The 15,783-nt window shown below is 43.5% G+C and overlaps 1 protein-coding gene across 1 annotated transcript in view; it reads right to left on the bottom strand.

The window, feature by feature from the left end:
• Nucleotides 1-14,231: 14,231 nt before the first annotated feature.
• Nucleotides 14,232-15,783, bottom strand: part of CABLES1 (Cdk5 and Abl enzyme substrate 1) — a 71,590-nt gene continuing 70,038 nt past the window's right edge. Inside the window, exon 10 of the mRNA XM_075705910.1 lies at nt 14,232-14,372. Coding sequence (XP_075562025.1) covers nt 14,232-14,372 — 141 coding nt within the window. The remainder of the gene's footprint in view (nt 14,373-15,783) is intronic.

Below are 15,783 nucleotides of genomic sequence, written 5' to 3'. Positions count from 1 at the left end.
GCAATGGGTCTGTAGCTCAGCTGGTGGAAGGACCTCTGGTTTTATCAGTATCTGTCATTTAAGGACCTTACTGTCTGAAGGCTCTAGACATTAGAAAGAAGTTTTTTACAATGAGGGTGGTGAAGCACTGGAACAGGTTGCCCAGAGAGGTGGTAGAGGCCCCATCCCTGGCAACATTCAAGGTCAGGTTGGCTGGGGCTCTGAGCAACCTGATCTGGTTAAAGCTGTCCCTGCTCACTGCAGGGGCGTTGGGCTGGATGACCTCTAAAGGTCCCTTCCAACCCAAAGCATTCCATGATTCTATGATTCTATGATAAGGCTCCCCAGTTCTTGGGCTGTCGGCATGTGGGACTAGAGAGAGAAATCGGAGTGTGCTGGTCTTTCTGAGGGACAGCAGGTCCCTGGAGGCTGTTTTCACCTCTACTGGTTCTGATCAAACCGCTCTGAGAGAGATGGTCCTGAATCATGTAATACCTTTTTGAGCTTATCTGGCTTACACTTTTATTTTCCGAAAGTCTTTTTTTTTTTTCCCTCACTGAAGTGATCGGTTTGGGGCAAGGCTTGTATTATCTGCAGAGGAGTGACTCATGTGTGTGGCTGGCCTTCATGATAAAGAGCCTCTACTTAAAGGAAAGTGCCGCGGAAGGACTGAAATTGTAAAGCTGAGGGACGCTGACTACAAGCGGGTTACTAAAACACAGGCAGTAGAGACGCTGCTTTGAAAAAATCTTGTGGACTGGGCAGCTGTGACATAGCTTCCAGCAGAAAATGTTATTAAATGAATTAAATGAACTTGATGCTTACCACTGAAGCGATTCTGTTGTTGCTTATAGCTGTGTGCCTGTTGTACTTCATGCTGGAAGAGAATCTATACCAATCTTTCAGTACCAGTTTAATAATGAAGCTGAAAATCTGCAGAGCAAGTGATCTTAGCAAAAAGCAATAGGAAAAGCTTTTAAAATTATTTTTTAAAAAAGCAATGGACCTATTAAAACACTCGGTAAGGGATAGAGTTCTGATTTACTATTACTCTTTTGAACGCCTGTGTCCGAGCTGGTGGATGGGTGTATATATATTTATGCTCTTGTTTCCCATCCTCAAACAAGAAGATGGGAAGAATTCAAGAAATGCGATGTCAACATAGGACATGTTTTGAAAAGGATGCTTTTATTAAGTATTGTAGAAAAGTTAGTTGCTGGGAACTGTACTGAGTGCTGAGGAAAGGTTTCCTCCAGCTTTGTTCTACCTGTAAGCTAAAGGAGATTGTGGGTTGAAGAAAACTCCGTAGCAAATTTGTCTTGCCTGGAGCAGAAGCTTTTGAACAGATCATCTGCTACTGTGAACCAGGCAACAGGCTCTGTGTGAAACTTTAATCCTGTTCCAGATGATAGACCCAGGGACAGGCTCATTTTGTTTGAAAAGAAGGTGTGGGTGAGGGGAAGGGGATTGGGGGCAGGACTGAAAAAAATTGAGGGCGAAATACTTTTGTACTAGGAGCTAAAATGGGAAGAGATTTGCTTCTGAAAAATGTGTTGCTTATTCATAGGTGTTTTTTTATTAGGGTATATTATAAATGCATGTCTGTTTAGGCCCAAGAAGGAATTAGAGGAGCCCATGAAGGTTGTGTAACCATTTCCATATTAATTGCCTGGTTTGAGAAGCTTAACCCTTTTTTAACTATGCTTTGAAAGTGACATTGTGTAAGCCTTGATTTCTGCTAGAAAATTTAACTATTTTTTGGAAGAACGCTGGTGAGAAAGTTGTGCTATCTCTTCTTGATCACCGAGGTGGAGAGTGTACCTCCTTCTTACTATCTTTGATGGAAAGCAGTCACACAGTGCTCATCTACCTTTTAATAAATGTTTTGGCTTCCAGAATAGGTGGGTGTAGCCACTTGGCATGTTAAGTCCGTGATTTGATGGTATACAAAATCTCTTTGAAAACCACACTGAGAGCATGCTTAGTATATTTTGTCTTATGGTCCGTCATTAAGGTTTAAAAACATATAGCTCAGAACTTGTTCAATTGCCAGCTTGTTGCCTGTATATAGAAGAATATAGTAAAATGGGGGCAAGCCTCTCTGAACACTCCTGCCTGGCAATGGATGAAATCCCGTAACTGCATTCGCAGGCACGACTGTAGGAGATTGCTGTGTAATGTCAGGAACTGAGAGTGCTCGAGCTTTTCTTCCTGCTGTTTGCCATCAGCAGTTCCATGCCTTTCATCACTTCCCACAAACATAATTTCGAGAGGGAGGCAAACTTGCACTTTTACAGATGAGGCTGGTGAAGAGGTGGTTGCTCTACCCTAAGACTTACATTGGTTCAAGTACTTGAGGGTCAGTATACCTTGGGAAGCAGACGTAAGGCCCATTTTCCTATAGGAGATAGATTGATCCACATTTACACTTAAACTTCTGGTTTCTGTAGCCCTTGCCGGTGAGGAAAGCTGGTGCACCAACAAGTTTGTTTATGCTGGAGTTGCAGGCATCCAGCGCTGTGTAAGAACGATGCCTACCTGGGGAAAGCTGGCTGAATAAAAGAAACCTCCAGCACAACCCCTTCGAAACTGGTAAGGAGAAGGCATTGATGTTGTTTGGAGGAAATGGATATTCAGATTAAGAAACTGGTAGTTAGGCTCATTAGGCAATGAAGATGGAAAGGAAAGGTAGAGAGCTGGGAATGCCATTTGCCATGCCAAAGCACAGGAGTATCACTAAACACCGGAGAGATTAACAAGAAGGTTAAAGTTTCTGCTAAGAGGACTATGGTTCAAGCATGAAGTTGTTGTTAAGTAGAAATGCCTACTGTAAGAACTACGCTGCTGTAATTAGCAGTCACATCACAAAAGCAGAAAGCATTCTTTGACTGGGGTGGGAAACACAAGGCAAATATTTCTCAGGCCTTCCTTTGAAAGCTGTGGAGACTGAGCCAGTCCGGCTAATCGTCCCCTCTAGCCCTGGCTGGAGATGGGAACCAGAAGGGATATTTGCTGTTTTGCTGTCACGCACCTTCTGGGATGCCAAGCAATGAGCTTTGGCTTCGAACGCGGCATGGAGAACTTCTCTCAAGGAGTCACCTCTCCCTTGCTGATGCCTAAAAATCAGTCTGTTCTTTGCCTTCTCAGGGGAGGGGTCCCTGTGCCTCTGTGCCAGTTACCTCCAGAAGTTCACAGGTTAGCAAATGAAGCTCATTCAGGTTAGAGCAGTCAGAGGAAATTTTAATCAAGACACTTCATCCCCATAAGTCTGCAACCCTGCGGGCAATCTCCGATGCCAGCAAAAAGATTACATTGCCAGGGGTGCACAGCAGCTCTCTGTGTGATCAGCCCTTACAGTGAGTTCCTTCATTTAAGCTGAATGACAGAAGTGCCAACCCCATTTCGGTGTTGCAGGAGATCAAGCTAGAGGTAAAGTTGTATGTGACTCTGCCAGCATTGCCCTGGATCTCGCTTGCCAGCAGTTGAATGACCCAGTCTACTTGTGCAGCAAACTTACACTTCAGCAGTTAGTGGAGAACACCCCAATAGCTGTAGTCTAAGAGACAATAAATTTTGGCAGGCAGAAGAAAACAGCATCCAAGTTCTTCTCTTTGCCATCCCGCTTCTGGCTGTCCTGCTGCCAAGGACGGAGATCTGCAAATCACTCCAGCGACGGCTGCTCTGAAAACAGAGCTGAACTTTCTTTCAAATGTTATGCTCCTTCAAGGCTAAGTTAATTGTTTTCTCTCATTTAATGTCTCCAGCTATATTCAAAGAATTAAGATGTTAGGATAGACACAGAAGCTAAAAATTTCAGCAAGGCAGCTTTTATTTCTTTATTATACTTGTCTGTTCATACTGTCTTCAGCATGGGTGCTCCTTGGGCGTATTATTGATGATGACTAGGAACAGACTGTGCAGAGATTAACACAGATGATTGTAGCTTCAAGACTTGATGAGCTGTAACCAAAGAAAAGAAATCTCTACTTTCAAGGAGAGCCTTACACAACAGAATTTCATGTGGCTCAGCTGTATTCAAAGTGGAATATTAAAATTGCTGAGCAAAGCATCGGGTGGCTCATGTTGTGAATAGCCGTGTTGTATGGGTAAGTTGCTTACCACAGCCTCTCCAATGGAAAAAAACTCAACTATATTGTTTTCTTTTGGGTTAAAACAGACAAACAAACCCATAAAACAAACCCTTTGTGATTCAGAAATCTTTGGAGAAAAGCAGTGTAGTTCACCAGAGCAAATACTGAATTGCAAAGGCAGCACCACTGAAAATTTTGACAGAGGAACCCTTAACCTCTTGCTACAGAAATTGATGTAAAAGCTAGAAAATAACTTCCCCTTTCCCTTCAAAATCTCTCTCATGCTTTTTACTCTTCTTGTTTCTGAAAATTTGACACAAGGGCACCATTCTGGTTCAACCTCCTCTTTGAAACCACGGCAAGTCAGTTTTAAAGGATTAAATGCAGTGGAAAACAGCCAAGACGATGGTGTAACCTCTTGCTGCCAGCATCTGGGGCTTCAGCAGCTCATGGGAAAATGGGGAGAGTATTCTAGCCTAGAGGAAACGTGGGTCTATTACTGTGTTCTGCCCTGTGAGTTGAACCACATCTTCTTTTAAACTGATGCAAATAAAATCTACTTATCAATCAGTCATGATAGTCTATTCACTTCGTATGGGCTTCAGGCCAGATACAGCTCCCTTAAACAGATGGTGTGCTGATGGGAATGTCTTAGGCTGTGACTAGAGCTAGGAGGAGGAAAATAATGGAATATTACATTGCACCAGCTCCCAGTCCACTCAGTCGTTTCATCCAAAGGTAAAGACTGGAAGGTTTTGCGAGTGTTTATGTTTTTTAGGGAAAGGAGAGAAGGGAACATACTCTTAAAGAGCCAATGCCTTTCACGCTGGTCTCTCTGAGGGACTTCATGAACTCACTTCATGACAAATTCTTAAATGGGCTGGAGGTACTGCTATCTTGCCTTAATAGGAAGGTACAAAGTACTCTGAAATATTTTTGACCACTCCAAAAATATATTCCTGCTATAGAATTCTAGCATAATTTTCCATGCGATGGTTTAAAAACAAATAATAAAGCAAGCCCATGGCGTGAGATTTCAGCTCGAGCATTCTTTAAGATTTTGGAGTTTTGGGGGTGGGGGGGCATGTAGAATCCATTAAGTTTCCATGTCATCATACTGGTTTCATCTCCTCCTACATTCTATAGTAGTCTTATACAAATAACCATAGTTACAGTTATGCTAAAAATATTTCTTTTACTTTATTGCTACACTAACTGCAAAAAAAATCATATAACAGTATTGTTACTAAATCAATTAGGACGTTTAAGAGCAGCAATTCTGTTTGTTTGTCCAGCTTTTTATCTATCTCTTTTTCCCCTTAAGAATCCCATTGCTAGGATCTAAGCTCAGCTGTGCTTTGAAAAGTCTGTTCACTGATTTACTGGCTTCTGCTCTATGGACAGCAGCAACCCAGGTGTAGATGGGTTTCCATATGCCTTGGTGGGCTTCTCCAATGTCTGAGCAGGTCTTCAGTGAAGGCTGTTACTGTGGCTTCTTCCCTCTGCTTAGCTGCTTATTTTAGTGAAACTACAGAATAATGTCCCTGAGACTTCTATTACTTTCTCAAACTCAATGATGAGTACAAAAGCAAGAAGGGGAGGCCCAAGTGTCATCAGATATGTCTGACATCTTTAAGAAATTAAGGAGACAATAACTTGGATGGTTAGCAAATTTAATGTCACAGTGATGTCTTATCGTATACGTTCAAAAGATCAAGTTTGCAAAGTGACTGGACTTCCCACTGGTGAGGAATATTTCAATTTCTCAGCCTGGTGGCCTTGCAGACTTTCATGCTATCCTTTATCTTTCTAACCAAGGAGCTGGTTTGGGTCACGTAGTGCCATTTCTTTAATATTTGTCTGTAATAATTGTGCTGCCACCATCAATTAAATTCACCAGATATTTTTTCTTCCTGGCCTCCTGCAGCTTTAATCTGAAACTTTCCATTTTCCTGTCCATGGACACCATCACAGCCTGAACAGAGTCCAATTTTCCATTAATGGACACAGCAGGCTTTTAAAATAAATCAGATGAAGGGTGGAGTCTGCAGCTCCGGATGCACCATGTGAAAGAGTCAGCTAGACCCAACTCCCAGCGCTGTACCGGTTTCTTTCTGCTTAACTTCGCGTTTATTGAAATAATAAAAGGTGAACCAAAAAGGGAAAAAAACCCCAACAACAAAACACCTAAACAGCAGCAGTCAAGAGAAAAGCATCTAAAAAGGCATAAAAGAGGCAACAGGATCTGCCAGTTCTTAATCGAGCTACATGATCCATAATTTAAACTGTGATACCTGAAATGTTCCTTAGAGAGTACATCTGAATGCAATGCCTCGTATGCTCTGCTGACTGGGAGAGGTCTAACTCGGCATGATATTTCTCAGGTTAGAGGAAATGAAATACTGGGTACTGGACAAAAAAAAAAGGTTTTATTTTTTTTCTTCTATGTAGGTTGTTGTCTTAATTCAACTCCAATCTGCACAGAAATAGGATGATATACAGAGCACCCTGGAAGGCAGATGAGGCTTGCGGAGTCTTGGATTTGGAAAACATTAACGAACCTCTCAGGCTGTCATGGGAGATGAGCAGTTTGCAGTTCTGGTGTTGGCTTTGTGTGCATTCTAATCTTTGCCCATGGGAATACCCCAGATGCTGACTGGCGTCCAGTCTCTGCTGCTCACTGGAGGACGTTTCAAGATAGCTGGAGGATGTCGCTCCGGAAGAAGGCATTAAATACAGAGCTTTCAAAAGCAGTCTGTGGTTTTGAAAGATGTGCATTTAAATGCCCCGGGATTGCTTATAAGCTTGAGTTGGTCTAGTTTTGGCTAGAAAAAATGCTCACAACTAGAAGAGACTGAGATTGGAACAACCTACTGATGTTTAGAAATGCGTTGGACTTTTTCCATCTGAAATGTCTAAATTATGCTTAGATGTTTCTTTAAAATGCTTACGCTCCATGAGGAGCCACAGTGCAGTTAGTTTGTGGGTTGCAGCATGGGAGGTCAGAGCACAGACCTAGTGCTCTTTGAATAGCTTGCTTTTGGCCCTGAAGGCAGAAGGAAGGTTGCTAATGATTGTATTTCAACCATGCTGTTCAGCACCCTTTTAGTCCTTTCCACAGCTGGTGGGAGAAGAGAGATCCTTTTCTTAAGACCAGATGATGATGAAGATGGTGATGGTGGTGGTGGTGATGATGATGATGAGTGGGTAGTCATTGCTTCAATTCTCCTTTCTTTAGGTGGGCATGTTTTTAACATGCCTCAGTTCTCCCTTCTCCTCTAGGGATGCTCACGTGGACAAATGTGGTGACGGCTCCTTGCATCCCTTCTCACCGGCGCTGTGGGTTTCCTTTTAAAGGAAAGCCGAATGGGTGGTGGGTGGGTGCACAGCCAGGTCTTACCCCAACATGCAACCAAGAGGTAGCCAATGTATACAGGTGGGAACCAGGTCCACCGTGCGCTCCTGCCCTGCACTGAAGACAGACCTCGTACCTTTCCTGATTAAAAAGGCCGGCACGTGGCAGTTTAATTGACAGGAGTCGATTGCCTCACAGGCTGCGCTCTCACCCACAGAAGTGGGAGGACGTGAGGAAGGTGTCCAGGGTTCAGGCCTCTGGTTAGGGGTGTTCACACACATCGTTCTGCAGGGACATCTGGCTGCCGGCAAGTGGGGAAGGCCTGGGGAAACAGCACGGTCTAGACCATTAATCCAACTCGGATGGTAACAATTCAGTCATTTTTGCTCTGAGTGGGATGAGAGCAGTTTAGAAATAAAAGCCTTTTATCCGTCTTTTTAAAACTTTACAGCTGCTGTGTTTCTACATTAGGTTGTTATCTTTTTTAACAAAAAAAACGCCAACCAATTGGGCTTCTTTGGTTGCCAGTAGAAAATACCACCGGAAACCACAGAGTCCCATTGTTTTCTGCATATTTATAATTTCATGAAGGTTCCTCCCCCCCTCACGCAGCGTGTCAGGCTGTTCAGCTCTGCAATTCTTCTATTTCTGGTGCCTTATCTCCCCTCCCCATCCAAAGTGGCTGTTTAGTCAAGGCAATGTCAAAGTGTGGAAGGGTAGGGGAGGCCGTCATGAGTGTGCTGCTTTACCAGCCTGGGACTGCCCCCTGAGCTCCTTGCAAGTGGGACCAGACCAGCACGTAAAAACACATCGCTTTGTAAAAACACATCGCTTGTGCTTACCATATGGTAAGCTTGTTTTTTAGCATTCTATAAATATGTTGAGATTTGCCATCTAACATGCTTTTTATTTTAATTTGTATGTATGTGATGATTGACTAAGTGTGAGAGAAGGAGCAAGAGCTGAGCCCGCTGCACTCCCAGGGGTTCCTAATACACAAACAGATAGGCAGAAATTTAGGGACCAGTATGAGGAACCTTCTGTCTTCTGGTGTGAAAGACTAAAAGCCAATGCTGTGCCCGCCATTCTCGTGCTGCAACACAACACCTTTGTCCTTTGTAAAAACCCAGCACAGTGTAGTCATGCAGGCAACGTAAATAATTGGTGTGGAAACAGAGGAGAAACAGGTGGCTTGAGGTAGTCTAGGTGTCTCCAAACCTTTCCTTGCTGTAAGGCTCCAGCCTCTAAAAGTGCTGAAGAAAAGCTTGTCTAAAGCTTAGTCTAAAAACTGAAAGAAAATCCCACTATTGCCTCTCCTAAATTAATGAACAGAATCCATTCCTGGTGAACCAGTCTCTGTGAACACAGAGGATTTAATACTGGCTTGTAAATAAACCAGGCTTTATATTGTCTCCTTCTGCCTCTACATCCTCTCTCTCCCCCAGTCAACTCCTGAAAAACCCTCCAGCTGTTGGTAGAGCGAAGCAACGGGGAAGATGAAAACTTGTCCTTTGCGTCTGTAAGTGCTGGGAAGGAGAGAAGAGCATAAAGGCTAGCTCATGGATGCTGGTGAATTGACAATGAGGGAGGTTTAAGCCTCCTGTCAGTGGTTCTGGAAACCTGGCTTGCAAAACTTCTTCCTCGACGGGCGTACCCACTGATGTTAGCCAAGGCAACACTTCCCTCCACTTGGAAGCTCTTGAAAGAGGATTATTTTCTTGCCTCAACTTTCTCCCTTTAGTATCTAGTCGAACTAAATACCAGAACTTTGTCAAGAATATCTGCTGCTGCTGAGGACACCCCCCCCCACACCATCCCAGAGTTTCCATAGGGGGAATATTTCAGTTTCAAGTTAGATGAAATACTGACATGAGTTCAAAGTTATAAATTAGTCACCAATTAAATTGTACTGCAAACTGAAAGGCTTCTTCTGGTTTGACGAATTGAGTCCTGGAACATCTGTCTAAATAGTGCAGCAGAGGCAAGGGTCCTAGCTGGTTTTAAGATCATGCTCAGCAAGATTATGGAAAGGGCTGTATGACAGGCTAGAGGAATGCGTAGAAAGGGTAAATTAACTTCTGGTAGTAGCAAATATTTAGCTTTTGCCAAGGGAAGGAAGTGTTTGCTGCTCAAGTCGCAGCAACTGCAGCAACTTCTTGGTCCCCCCACCTTGCTTTGAAGGTCTAGAGGCCATTTTCCAGGATCAGAGTTCCTGCTCTTTCCCAGCAGCACACTATAAGCATTGCTTCTCCTCTCACTGTTGCTCCCGGTATTTGGTGTTGGGGTCTGGGCAAGGAGTTTTTTGTTTATAGTGACTGAAAAGCTCTCCTCGGAGCTCATCCGGACCAGCAGGCTCCAGGCTGAGGCAGGGAGTCTCTAGCTACATGAGCTCCCAGTGAAGTCAGTGCAAAGGAACAAGGTTTGGGATTTTAAAAAGGTCTTTTTGCTTGCATGCATCTTGTCTTTGAAGGGATGCACCTGAAGTTTCTTTTTCCTCTTCTTTTTTTTTCCCCTCTTCACTACAAAGTTTACAACGGATGATGAACAAATTAAGTTAAAATCTGCCTCCTACACTCCTTCCCCGCCTCCCCAAAGGTGCAACTTGGGACAGATTTCAGTCTCAGCTGGTGGTGGTGGCATTGTTGCTGTGATTGCTCAGTCTCTCACCTCGCTAAATTACTTCTACCTTTTTTTATTTTTTAAATGTTTAATGTGGGGCCTGGTGCCAAAATCCTTTAGCATCGTGGGAAGGTGTTATCATCTCCTAACAAACTACTCACTGCTTCCAGGGAAGACTTACACTGTGGGCTCTGTGTTTTGGGAGGCTGGAGCTGAAGTTGTATCATTTAAAGACATTAGACTATCTCAAAGCAGCCACTGCCTGTTAGTGAGTAGTTTTGGAAAATAATTAGTAAAGCTTTTTTCTGTGTATTTGTATGCTCTGGAGTCTGTGTAAATCCAGCTAATGTTTGTACTGCCTCAAATATGATTTATAGCTGAGGGTCTCTAGAGAACTCAGACAGTGATGGGTTGAGGTAGGGAGCCAAACTTTTTGCTAACTGTATTAATGTGGAATGAAAATGCACAATAGATGGGTGGTGTTTGGTGAGACCACCTAGCTAGGTGTTGGATTTAGGGGGTGTCATAGGTGGAAAAAAATAGCTTGAACGCTAATAGGTGGTGGATAATTGGGGGGGTGTGTGCATGAATGTCCAAAACTGAACTTTAAACCTCCCAAGTGGAAGCGGCTGCTTGTGAACTACAACTGGTACGGGGACCGGTTGTAAATTTTACTACCACCTGGACTAAACCGAAGTGGCGTATCGCAAATTCTCCAGTGAACAAGGGGTCGTGAGACACGAGCAATGCTGAGGAGCCTGTTTGTGCCTTGTCCTGCACACCGACGGTTTGGACTGGGAGACCCAAGGCCTGGCAGATCCAAGAAGAGGAGCTGGTGCCCAAAAGAAGGGCTTAAAAAAAACCCCAAACCCAAACCAATGGTCTGGGAAGAAGATTAAGATCTTGGCTGGAGGAAAGATCCTGGAAGTGAGGGCTCTGCAGGGTGATGGACTGCCAGGAGATGGTGAGGGCCCTTGGGCAATCCCACCATTGGCTTATTAACAAGCAGCTTTATGTCCCAAAGAAAGACAAAACCAAAACCATTTGACACATACAGGTGAGAGAACGGAATAATTTTGCATACTGTCACTGCTGGAAAAGAATCTGGGTTTTTCAATTTTTTTTTAAAACTTTTATTTATTTTTTTAGAAAAGGAATAAACTCTGCATGGTAGAGTGTACGGTATATAATTTTAAAACAGAACAAGTGATACGGAATGGATTATTTTCCCAAACTATTTAAAGTTGAACCTAAAATCATTTGTAAATCAACACTCATTACCATGTAAGACAAAGGCAAACAATCAACACGTTCTTTGTTTGGTACAGATTTCCTCTACCACTTCAGCCTGAATTTTCCCAGGGTTGGGGAGAAAAGGGGGGCAAATCCTGCCCGTTGTCCGAACCATAATTGTACTGACCAAGCTTTGTGCTCTGAGATCTAGCATCATATGGCTTTATATACGTTCCTAAGTGAACAGTGCAACATCATCACCATCTTAAGTGTTTATTCCACATTCAAACTGTAACTGAACGTCACTCTGAAACCCTTTCCCGCCCCCAGAACAACAACAAGAACAACAACAACGAAAAGCAGAAAGTCTCCAGCAATCAGATTTCATCCCAGAAATCTGTGTAAACTGTAGATCAGGGTTGGGTAGCAGCACAGAAGACAAAAGATGTGACAGCGTGATTCAATAGCGTCTCTAAAGACTACTGTAAGACTGTCATTCTTTAGTCTGCATCTTGCAATCACAATTTGCTTTTTCCCTGCAATACTATAAAGCAATGTGAAAAAAAATCAGACTCAAAAGCAAAAGGTAGAAGCCTTTACGGAAAGGTAAAGCTTCTGCTTAGCCTTGAGTGGTCGCTATTAGAAACAGATCTCTGCAATCAGAAGCAAATCTTGAAAGCATATACACAATTTCGGTGGGAAAGGAGATACAGCCAAGGATGGAAGCCCTCCTGGCAAACCCACGTATCGTTTTGGCTTGTAGGTCAACACTACACTGCCATTTTGGGTTGAATAAACCGGCAGGGCAGCCGTAGGTGTCAGGCGTGCTCCAGGCTCTCGGCTCCACTGTTCCTTGGCTGCGTGGGGGCCGGGCGGAGGAGGAGGGAGCAGGAGCGCCGGTGAGGGCCCCCCTCCCCTCACTCCGCAGCCAGCCAAGTGACGTGTGGGTTGCAGCGGCGTGGGGCGTTGCACTGGGGAGGTAAGTGCATGCTTTTCCTCTTTACCCCCTCCTCCCCAATCCTGTTGGAATGTATGTAATTAGTAATTAGATAAGTATTAACAATAACTGTAAGCTAGCATAGTCACCGTCCCCCTTAAAATGGAGGGAGAGCAACAGCATCAAACAAATTCCCATTTGTCCTGACATGTGTAACCTTTCCAGATCCTATAGAGCAATCATACGCAGGCGTTTTTCATACTAGAATTTAAAGGAGTCAAAGCTGGTAAAGAAACTGGATGTTTCCTGGCCTAACTGAAGGAAATAATAAAACTGATTAAAGTAAGAGCAAAAGAAAGTAAGCATTAGTGTGTTTACATCCTCTGGTACGTCCCACTTCTCTATGTTCTGCTCACAAGCCCTTTCCATACTCTGAGCAAGCACTCCCAAACTTAGACAGGTAAGGCTTCAGCTAAAATCTCATGCTTGAGATTTTAATTTTTTTTTTTATAGATACCGTAACTGTAAGTATTTGACTTTACCAGATCCATGTGGGGCATGTTGAGGGCCAGGCTTGTTATGTGAACCAGCACAGGAGAAGATTGGACAGGGGTGTAATCTCACAGGATAACAACTGAACAATGTCCATAAGCATGGCACTAGCTTAGTGTGTATGTAGCATCGGGGAGCTCGGATGAAACCCTCCAGCATTCTGGGTGTCCCGTCAGAACCAGGGAAGCTGCAAGAAGTTTTACTGTAAAACTCCAGTACTGAAATGCCTAAAGGAACTGGACCTTTACCTTCAATGGGCACTGATTTTAGGTTTTGCACAGTCAATTCTAGTTAAAAAACCAAAAACTTTAATGATAGCTGATGCCCCTGCTGTTGGAGCCTTAAGACACCTGTTATACTGCTGAGCCCTACTCTTTTTTTTTTTTTTAATAAAACACTGTTTTAAGATACAGCACAATAAATGTGCTTATTACGCACTCTAACATAGAGCACAGAAATACAACACTACAGAGTGCAAGTCTAACCATCTCCACAGTGCGAAAAGTGCGAAGGTTAAAAATATGCATGTGGCTTAACACAAGATATTTTTAAAAAACATGACATGGAAATCTCATACTAATGCTTTCATCTTTATCACAAACATGACTGAAAACTCAAGGTCAGTTGCTGATCCTTCTCTCATAGTAGTAGTAGTAGTAGTAGTAGTAGTAGTAGTAGTAGTAGTAGTAGTAATAGTAGTAGTGTAATCCTTTCAAAGGTACAATGTTGGAAAGATCAGAGAATAAAAAAACCAAGTGTCCAAAAATGATCCCATTTACCACTTTTCCAGTAGTTATGTTTTTTCAAGAAGTAAACACATAAGGTCACCTTGATCTTCACCATCGGTAACTGATATACTCGGAAACAGCTAAGCCAACCACCTGGACTGAGATCAGTTCGGTGTCGCACACGCACACACACACAGATACACACACAAACACCCCACAGGAAAAAGTGCACTTTCAATTGCTGATACAAAAATAGATTGGCACATTCTTTTTGACACAGTGAAGATATCCTCTTTAAAAGCTTTTTCACGTTAAGAAGTCCTCTTGGAAGTTGCAGCAGGTCTGTAGAAAAAGCGCTATGAGAATGCACTCAATGTGGGCTTCCAGGGTTTGTGTGATGGAGAGAGGGGTGGTCATGGAGGCTGCCCTTCAAATTTTTGCCTACTTTTATAGCTGTAGTCCCCACAGGTAGGGTCAGTCACCACCCAGTTTCAGCATGTTAACCATTTACCAACAGCTCAGTCTTCACCTGCTTTGAGAAAGTAACGATACGTAAATTTGTCAAAGCTGAGAGTCTTACGTTGACGCAGTGTTTCCTATATGTTGCTGGAAAAACTGTTTTGGGGAGACAGAGAGGGAAGTGTTAGGAGTCTGATTTTGCATTTCCAGTAGTAACTGCGGCTCAGGAGAGCCAAGCGGGAACAGTCAGGAGCCCCTTCCCCGCAGGGCAGCCAGCGCTAGGAGTTCTGCACCAAGCGTCTGTAGTGCGGCATCACTTCGTGCTCGGGAAGGTGGAGAGCAAACTCCAAGGCCACCAGCACTGGGAACTCGAAGGCGATCAGCTCTCGCCTGTTCAGCCGGAACTTCTCTTCCAGTTTCTGCAATGACAGCCAAGGGAAAAAAAAAAAAAAAGTCTGTGAATGAGGATTTGACTTTGTAGCGCTTTCTTATAGATGACATTATTCAAAACACACGTGCTGCTGTCATTAAACCTCTGCCTTGCTGGACTTGCGTGGCTCTAGGCTTAGAAAATGAGAGCAGGATGAACTGGATATACTGATTCTTTACTGCGAAGGTGAACTTACAAAGCTCAGCCAGCCATGCTACTTCTGACATGTTTGTCATTTCACTCATTCCATCTCCAGCAGATATATCTTCTAATGATCATAGTGATTACCCCTGCAGGAAGAGGAAACTCTTGGCTTCATGCAAACATCGAAATCAGTTGTGTAATGGAACACATGCGTCTCGAAACTGCCCACAAACCACCAGGGCTGCTCGAAATCACTAATTTTCTTTTCAGCATTAGCCTGTGTTACAACACCCTATTGGGGAAATTATTTCTGCTACAATTAGATACATTTGATCTTAATACCTCAGAGGCAGAAGGTGTCATCTGCAACAACCATAAGAACAGTGAGTAATAGAAACTACTATCCTCAACAGGGATGGGATGGGTTTCGTAGTTGGCTTTCTGCTGTAACGTACTAAACCTCCCATCTGCTCTGCTGTTTTGACTGGATTTGGATGCTACAAGTAGGCAACCAGCTGTTCAGGGATATTCCGCCCCCATCCTCTTCTTATGATCTCCCTGGGTTGCTACTTCTCTGCCCACTGGGTCTACTGAAAAGCTCAATGTGTCTAAAGGATGGACCAGTGTTGCAGGATAGCAAGAGAAGCCAGATCTTCCAGCTCCCACTGGGTTGATTTTTTTTCTGGTTGTTCAGAGGGCTTTCTAACAAACTGACTGTCGGCCCAGCTCTGTGACTGTGGCAGAAGGGCACGAGTCCAGTTCTGCCCCCCAACCAAGTTTCCGTGTCTCTCGAACTGAGTTCGTTGTAGCCAAGTACCCAGCTACCTGCCCTAACTTTCTGTAGCATTAAATCAGATTGGGATCTCGGTGCTTGCAAAGAGATTATGGCATAATGCTCCCTTCTGTTAACTCTTTTATATGAAATGAGTAGAACAAACACCTTACTCTACAAAAAAACAGTTGGGGTGAGGTGTTCTAATGGGAACACTCCTTTACGTTTTCTTGCCCAAAAGCTTAACTTGATGAAAGAAATACAAACATGGTAGTCTATTAGACTCCCTCTGAAATTAGTATCTGCATTTATCTCTCAGAGGGGAGTCCTTACTGACACTCTTGAAAACATAATTAAAAGCAAAATGAATTTCCTGAGGGTTAACTTTTGACTTGTATTGACAGAATGGTGGTCAGATACCTCTCAAACCTCACAGCATCTGACACCAGGGTCTTCAATCACATCAAACGAGCTTCCCACGCTT

This window comes from Pelecanus crispus, chromosome 2 (assembly GCF_030463565.1).
Source record: "Pelecanus crispus isolate bPelCri1 chromosome 2, bPelCri1.pri, whole genome shotgun sequence".
In the NCBI taxonomy this organism is placed as follows: Eukaryota; Metazoa; Chordata; class Aves; order Pelecaniformes; family Pelecanidae; genus Pelecanus; species Pelecanus crispus.
The sequence above is the reverse complement of the archived record's forward strand: the minus strand, read 5'-3'. Positions and strand labels throughout refer to the sequence as shown.